The sequence below is a fragment of the Saccostrea cucullata genome, unplaced genomic scaffold (assembly GCF_032062105.1).
Source record: "Saccostrea cucullata isolate Sc308-1 unplaced genomic scaffold, CSIRO_AGI_Scuc_v1 ctg2214, whole genome shotgun sequence".
In the NCBI taxonomy this organism is placed as follows: domain Eukaryota; kingdom Metazoa; phylum Mollusca; class Bivalvia; order Ostreida; family Ostreidae; genus Saccostrea; species Saccostrea cuccullata.
In genome coordinates, this window is record NW_026936799.1 from 65,479 (window position 1) to 73,035 (window position 7,557).

A 7,557-nucleotide genomic window follows, 5' to 3' on the forward strand; every position below is an offset into this window, starting at 1 on the left:
AGTTGTAAAATCATGATGAAAAAAGAAAGATATGGTCTTTTAAATCTCTTACATCTAGATATACAAGTCATTAGCAAATATGCTTTGAATATTTCATCTACTCAGAAATCAGAGAAGAATCCTACCTTAAACTATTTGAGATAGCGTCATAATGTAAAAAGTTTTGATTTTTTTAATATTTGTAACTACTTTATGAAGATATTTTTGAAAAACCTTTTAACTTGAATTTCAGCCGCAAATGACCCCTTTTCAAGGTTCATATCAATGGAATCAGGACAACTCCCCCTCAAGCAAACTAGCCTAAATTTCTTAATTTTAGTTAATAAAATATATTTCTTATGCAAATTTAAATTATGATTAATATGTTCCATTGTTTATGTAATAGGTTGTAATTTTTTCACTTGTTTACATTATATTTGTGCATAAAGTAAACACAGTGTATGCATTTAATATTAATCATATTTCTTTTCTTAAATTTTATCATAATGAAATAGAACAAGTAAATACAGTTTGATTTATCATATAAATTTTATAAAGGACAAGTGCACTTAAGCTAGGAAAGTTGGGCACCAGTGCTTTGAAAAAAAAAGGTTTCGAACTTTCTTTACTTTTTTGTATAAGAGTCAACAAAACTGTCTTTCGAGCAGGGTTTGGTATATTGATAATATTTATTTTCTGTTGATATTCATATGCATAACAGTTTTCAACGATTGTTTACATCGGGCCGCAACTTAAACTAAACTAAAAAACGACAGGCCTAAGAATTGGGCAAGAGTGCCACTGTGAAACTCTATCAGAGAAGACAGAAAAGCCCGTAGAACTAAAGGATTTTTAAATTATCATAATTTCATACCTGTACATGCATATACTTTGTTCACATATTCTTATGTGTAATCATATCATAGTTAATAAAATATTTCACATTCATATTTATAATCGTTTTGATTAGTTAAAGGATTTGATTCTGGTAATTGAATTATTCACCAAAAATTGAAACCGTTGTCATTTGTATTTTTTGACGTTGCAGATTGCTCCGGGTGTAAGAAAACGATATCATATTAAATAACTCGAATTCTTTTCAAGTATACATTATAAGATTTAGTAATTCATCTGCAAAGAACACACTTTATCCACCCAAATAAAATTATAAGAAAACATTAATTTCTTTAAAAGATATGAGCTCAGTCTTCAAAATGTTGGGGGTACACTCGTATTTTTAATGCAGAGAAAACTCAAATCGCCTGCCTTCCATACGCAGGTAAACAAACAAATTAAGTCTTTGGTGTTAAATGGAATGGGGTAACCGAGACATGTGTGACCTACAGTACAGCTCACGAGTTTTTGCCACCCCACGGTGGAAAATACACGGTGGAAAATACACCGTGTTCCACCGTGTACACGGTGTTCCACGGTGTGTGTATATTGCAAATACCCAATGTCCACGGTGGCACACCGTGTGGTTCCTCGGTGGCACACCGTGTGCCTTCGGGACTTCGGGTGTGTATATTGAAAATACGCAAATGTCCACGGTGGAACACCGTGTGGTTCCTCGGTGGAACGTCGTGTGCCTTCGGGACTTGTTCGTTAATCGCGCCGATTTATCGTGTTTTTAATTCATTTACTAGTATTTAGAAGATGTAATAAAACCATAAGAAAGGGTTTTTGGAAATGCCGATTTTGTCGAATTATCGTCCGTAAAATTCGTTAAATGTGTAGATTATGAATAATCAAAATTAAACATTCCAAACGAATAGAAATGATTTATTAAAAACAAAAAGAAAGGAGAAGAAAATATATTTACCGCGTAATTCCGCACGTAATCAACCTGGGGAAACATTTTCTAATTCCGATACATTTAAGTTTTATTTTAAAGTTCAAAGTTGATCGAATTGGTTGATTATCTATCAAACTTGATAGAAACTAGTGCTAATTGTAACGGGGACCGTTACAGATGTTCCCCAAACGCTCCCCAACTCCCTTTTGGTGCCATATTCCCTGTAATCTCTATTAAACAAGAAATACTTTATGGAATTAAGACTTAATCAAGGTCTTCCCAAAAGAATACAAAATATATTTATATTTAAGCATTGCATGTGCTTAAGAACCATATTCTTGTCTACACTATCTATATAAAATTATTTTAATATACTTGATATCAAATCATTTAATCCAAAAGTATTAAAAAATACACTCATTCGAGTGTATTTTTAATTTTACTCATTTCACGTGCACATACGTGCAAGCACATGCATGATGACAACACATTCTTGTAGAAGTCCCTTATATTTATCAATGTTCTAAATCCCATCTTGTTTGGTTGAAAAACAAGGGAGTTATAGCCATTTGAAGTTTCAGCCGATCAGATTGCAGCACACACGTATGCGCGTGAATTTATGAATTTTTATCTTTATCGTATTGAAGGATATCTTAATGAATGACTATATTTAAAAATTCCAAACATTTCGTCAAAAAACAAAGTAGATATAGCCATTTAAAGTTTCAACCAATCAGATTGCAGCACACGTGCATGTGCGTGATTTCATGAAAATTTTCCTATATCATATTTTAGGATATCCTAATGCATGACTATGTTTTAAATTTCAAAGCATTTCGTCGAAAAACAAAGGAGATATAGCCATTTAAAGTTTCAGCTAATCAGATTGCAGCACGCGCACATGCGCATGCTTTCATGATAATTTTTATATATCATCCTGTAGATCTTCATAATGTAGGACTATGTTCAAAATTTCAAAAGATTATGAAAAGAAACAAGAAAGATATTGAGACTTTAATTTCAACCAATCAGAGCGAAGCGCACGTGCATGCGCGTGAGATCTTGCTATTTTGACCATGCCATCTTGTCTATACTACTAATGCATTCTTACATTTTGAGTTTCAAAAAAATTCATCAAAAAAAAGAAAAGTTACAGCAATATCCATTATATTGGTCATTTCACGTGTTGCACGTGCGCGCTCTTGCAAGCACGTGCGCGCAAAATGACCTTCGTTCGGCAAATCTACATAACATGTCTACTGACCCTAAAAACATTTTACCTTAGTCGGATGTGTAGTTTACAAGATCACTCGTGGACAAAATTTTCCCAGGAAAAATAATAATAATAATAAGAAACAGAGTAAAAACAATATGTTCCCCAACTTCGTTTGGGGAACATAATTATGAATCTGTAAATTGTAAACAGGAATTATTTCTGTAGACGATGCATCTTACGACCCAGTAACGGAACAATTCATTAATTGTAAATTTTAATTCTGGTAAAAATTAATGTGCCGTATGCCGTATTTTACTACTTCTACATTTGTTCGTTTTTAAATAACAGAAATGATTGCTGTGTAAAAATTCCAATTATTAATATAAGCTATCATCGTATCTAACGCTCTCTTTGGGCAAGTATTCGCTGCAACTTTTTATCAGATCTTTATTTAAAAATACATGTAAACGGGTGTAATAAAAAAAAAGAGAAAACAGAAATCATAATAAAAAGGACTTTCCAAAATTGTTCACCTTCAAACACAACTTCAAAATAGATTTCTTGTTCTATTTGAGTGAATGACTTTTATATCACTGTGTGCGTAATAATTCATTATATCAACTATATCATTGTTTCTGATCGTTCGTTTATGACATTTGTACCTTTTGGAATAAAAGTGCATATGTGTAAAATACGAAATCCCAACTACTTTGTTTGGAGTAGACGTTTGTGCTATTCACGTTTGATGACTATAAAGCCATGATTTATTAATTTTTTTTTAATATTAGTGTTTGAATGCATTTATTGCATCATATCCGGTTTTTTTTAATTACGAGTTGCATGTATTAATCTTGTCCGGAATCACTACATCAATATGGCCCTGCATAGTACTGCATGTCAGACACGGTCATTATACCAATTTTCATACACATATATGTAAATAAAATGTTAAAATATGTTCCTATATTACTTCATATTAAATGACGAAAAATTAAATGCTGGCACGTAGCTACCGGGGAGTGTGGGGGGGGGGGGGGACTGGTTGTCCCCAACTGTTTGTCATATAAGGAAAATGTAGAATATAAAAATAAAAAAAAGTTGGCTTCTTTTTGGTAATTCATTCCTTATGAGTAACCTTTATAAAGCAAGCTACTGTAGTTTAGACGTTTACACAAAAACATATTTACCTTGCTTTTTCACTTTCGCAAGAGTTAATATTTCTTGCACTTAAATAATTATTTCTCAAGATATTCAACTTTATAAAACATTCTGGATGTTTTTTGAAAAAGCTAGAATTATCAAAACGGAAAATAAACAAAAACATACACCCCCTGGTATTCTTTTTGTTTCACCTTTCTTTAGAAAAGTCTAAGGCATAACTGAATTTTTAACGTTGACGAATAAATTATCCCACCTTATTTCTAAACATGGATTTTCCTACGCATCACACGTACATTTTGAGATAGCTATTCTTCACTATATATACTTCTTTCCGTTTATGTTGTCATAATTACTGCATACCTTCCTTGAATAAATAGGAATTAAACTGTTTCAAAATGCCCTGTGTCCTTAAATTATTTGATTTTGTCTTTCGCTCATGCTCATGTAATCCACATTTATAATCTTAAAATTAATTTTATGCATATTCAGCCCCCAATAACTAATAAGATATAAAACACTACAAACTACAAATGCCAAATTTATTTTATCATTTTGAATCACTAATATTTCAATATTCAAAGATATTTACAAGACATTTAAAGCCAGAATAATATTGTACATGTACATATCTCGAGACGTAAAAACAGATCAGCAAAATTAAAATGTCATACATGTTCCTAGGGAAACTACTGAAAGAAGTGATATATGGTAACAAAATCAAACACCATAAATACATTTTTGAATAATCCGATGTCATTTTTTTTTTTTACATTTATACAACGTTGACATGTTCAACGTCATGTGTGGCAATCTTGTCAATCAAATACGCTAATCCGTTTTCCATTCAGATTTTCTCAAACGAGACACAATTGTTTGTCAAAACATGTAATTAACTAAATGTCTGCGTATAGAAGAGCAGTGAGGGGTCCGTGTGGTCTCTGTTGCTCATCTTGAATTTCTGCGAGGGGTTCGAGAACTAGTTGTCTGGGTTGGTCTTCCTGAACATCGACTCCGGATTGTTGTGGTCGCTGGACTGCATCTTCTTGAGTAGGCACACAATCGTCCGTAGCCAGGTTATTTACTTTGCTCGGTTTCTTTGGGCGTCGGAGGCACTCATTGATCCTTGCAACAACCCGATCCCTCCAGACCGCTGGATCCTTTACTTCCGGGTGATAATGCTCGACGTAAGTCTGGATTACCTTCTTCTTTCTGATGTCCAAATCCCTTTTCCCCTTGGATCCTCCACCATACCAGTTGAAGTTTACCTTGGATCCCGTCGCGAACAATTCCTCAAACAATTTCTTCAACAGAAGGCAAGCAAAATGGCCAGGGTTGTTGGCTTCTTGGTGAAGACTGGCCAGGATATTGTCCGCAATCCGAAGGTCTTCCGGAATCCGGCTTTGAAGGTTTTCCGTTTCTTCACTGGCAATCTCTGGAGCAGCTGGTTGTTCGGGTCTGGCTACGCTGAGGCCCTTGGCAATTGTCTCTAGTCGTAGAATTCGCCGATTGGCAGCGTCAAGTTTGGTGTTTGCAAGGCGCAAATCCTGGCTGATGGTGTTTACCGTCGTTTGAAGGCCTTTTAGCTGGGTTGTTATGGTTCTAAAGAAGCCCGTGTTGTCGGTGGTGTCTTGCGGCGTGCATGGATGGCCTGCAAATACTGGTGGGGATGGTGCTGCTGAAGTGTTTCTGCCTGGGGTGATGGTTGGTGATGTTAATGATGGGGTTGCTGGTGTTGTAGACCGTTGAGCATCAGGTGCGATCACGTTGGTGTTGGTTGTGTTGTTGGTGACAGGCGTTGTGTCTTCTGATCTTGGTCTTCTGATCGGCGTAGTGTCTATGTCTCTCCCGGCAACGGAAACTACCTTAGCTGCCACCTGTTTGAAGAAGAAGAAAATAAAATAATAACATGATAACAAGAAAAGTTTATTTGTAGAAAGTTGTTTATGAATGTAACTAAACTTTTACCCATCATTTTATGAAATCAATAAGTAAATGTGCATACAAGTTCAGTATTATTTCCCAAAGTATTATTGTGCAAAATTCCCCGGAACATATGCATCTTACTGTCAGAGTAATAAATCTAATATATGCACCGGGATTTAGATCGTTTATAAAAAAAAAAATGAATTGTTAAAAGAAAATATTTTTATACAAACAATTTTTTAGCGATCAAAAAGCCTGTCGTACAACTTGCCATCAAATATGTTTGCGTACAATGTAGGTTAAAATTTTTTAAGGTATGATTCAATGTCCTACATGTGCTGAACAGAGTACACTAGTACTGTACCATAAAGTTCTTTAGAGAACGCTTGTAAATTTTCAATATTAAATGCAATTTAATGTTCTACATTAGTTTAACATAAGAAAAATATTCTTTAAGAATTAAATGAGTATGTCTTCCTTACTTTAGAAGTTTTGTTTTTAATTTCAGGTTTCTGTTTTTCGTTTGATCCCGGTCCCGATCTAATATTGTTTTATTGTAAATGTGAAAAATAGTACATTTTACGTAATTAATACAATTAATTCCATACTTGATGAATAAATTTTAATTGACGATAAGCCTGAAACATAAAAGTAATCGAGATCACGATGTTAATAACTTTCAATGCATTGAATCACGAATGCTTTCTTGTCAAAATATAGCTAAATATCCTCAAATATTTGAGAATAAATATTGCAATATTGTTTTATAAAACTGTTTAATCAATATATATAAATAGTCTAATTATATTAAATAACACAACTTTTCTAGCGTACCCTGAAGGTCTCTATCAAACTCTGTTTAGCAGTTCCCCGGTTCAATTATTATTTGTATAGAAAAAAAAAAACAAACTCATTCATGTTTGTTAAAAAAAAAATAAAAATAATCAAAATAGCATTTTTAATTTATAATATTCTAAAAATGTCCTATTCCCTTGGATGTGGGGGCATATCTTACATTTGTAGATCTTTTAAAACCGGGATTTTAACAAGAAATCTCGGATAATCTTTTAACATTTATTTTCTCTTTCAACAAAATCAATTCATTCAAATTGTTATGATATTTTGATCAATGTCTTAATTATCTCACAAAGGAAATCTCTTTAGTTAAATAAAAAAATGGGAATGAGATTAAAAAACACACACTATAACTTCAGCATATCATCGATTGTTAATTGAATGGAGTAAGTCTGAGTGCTAACGCGCTACCAAAAATCCTCGCAATTAACATAGAAATAACATAAAAATAACAGTAAATACTTGAAATTGCCGATTGTGTACATTATCAAAAGGGCCGTTATTCGGGGTTGACTATTTATACCGCCTCGCCGAGAGAGCGGATATCAGTATTCCATTGAAGACAGAAGAGAGAAGACGAAGAAAGAAGAATGAAGAAAAGTCCGCCCTGGCGAATAGACCACCAGAC

The 7,557-nt window shown here is 33.6% G+C and overlaps 1 protein-coding gene across 1 annotated transcript; it reads right to left on the bottom strand.

Moving 5' to 3' along the window:
* Positions 1-5,044: 5,044 nt before the first annotated feature.
* On the bottom strand, positions 5,045-6,025 carry LOC134246626 (uncharacterized; the record flags this gene model as incomplete). Its single annotated transcript, XM_062729004.1, has 1 exon — positions 5,045-6,025. A coding segment is annotated over one exon (981 nt), but the record flags the coding sequence as incomplete, so codon positions are not given.
* Positions 6,026-7,557: the final 1,532 nt, after the last annotated feature.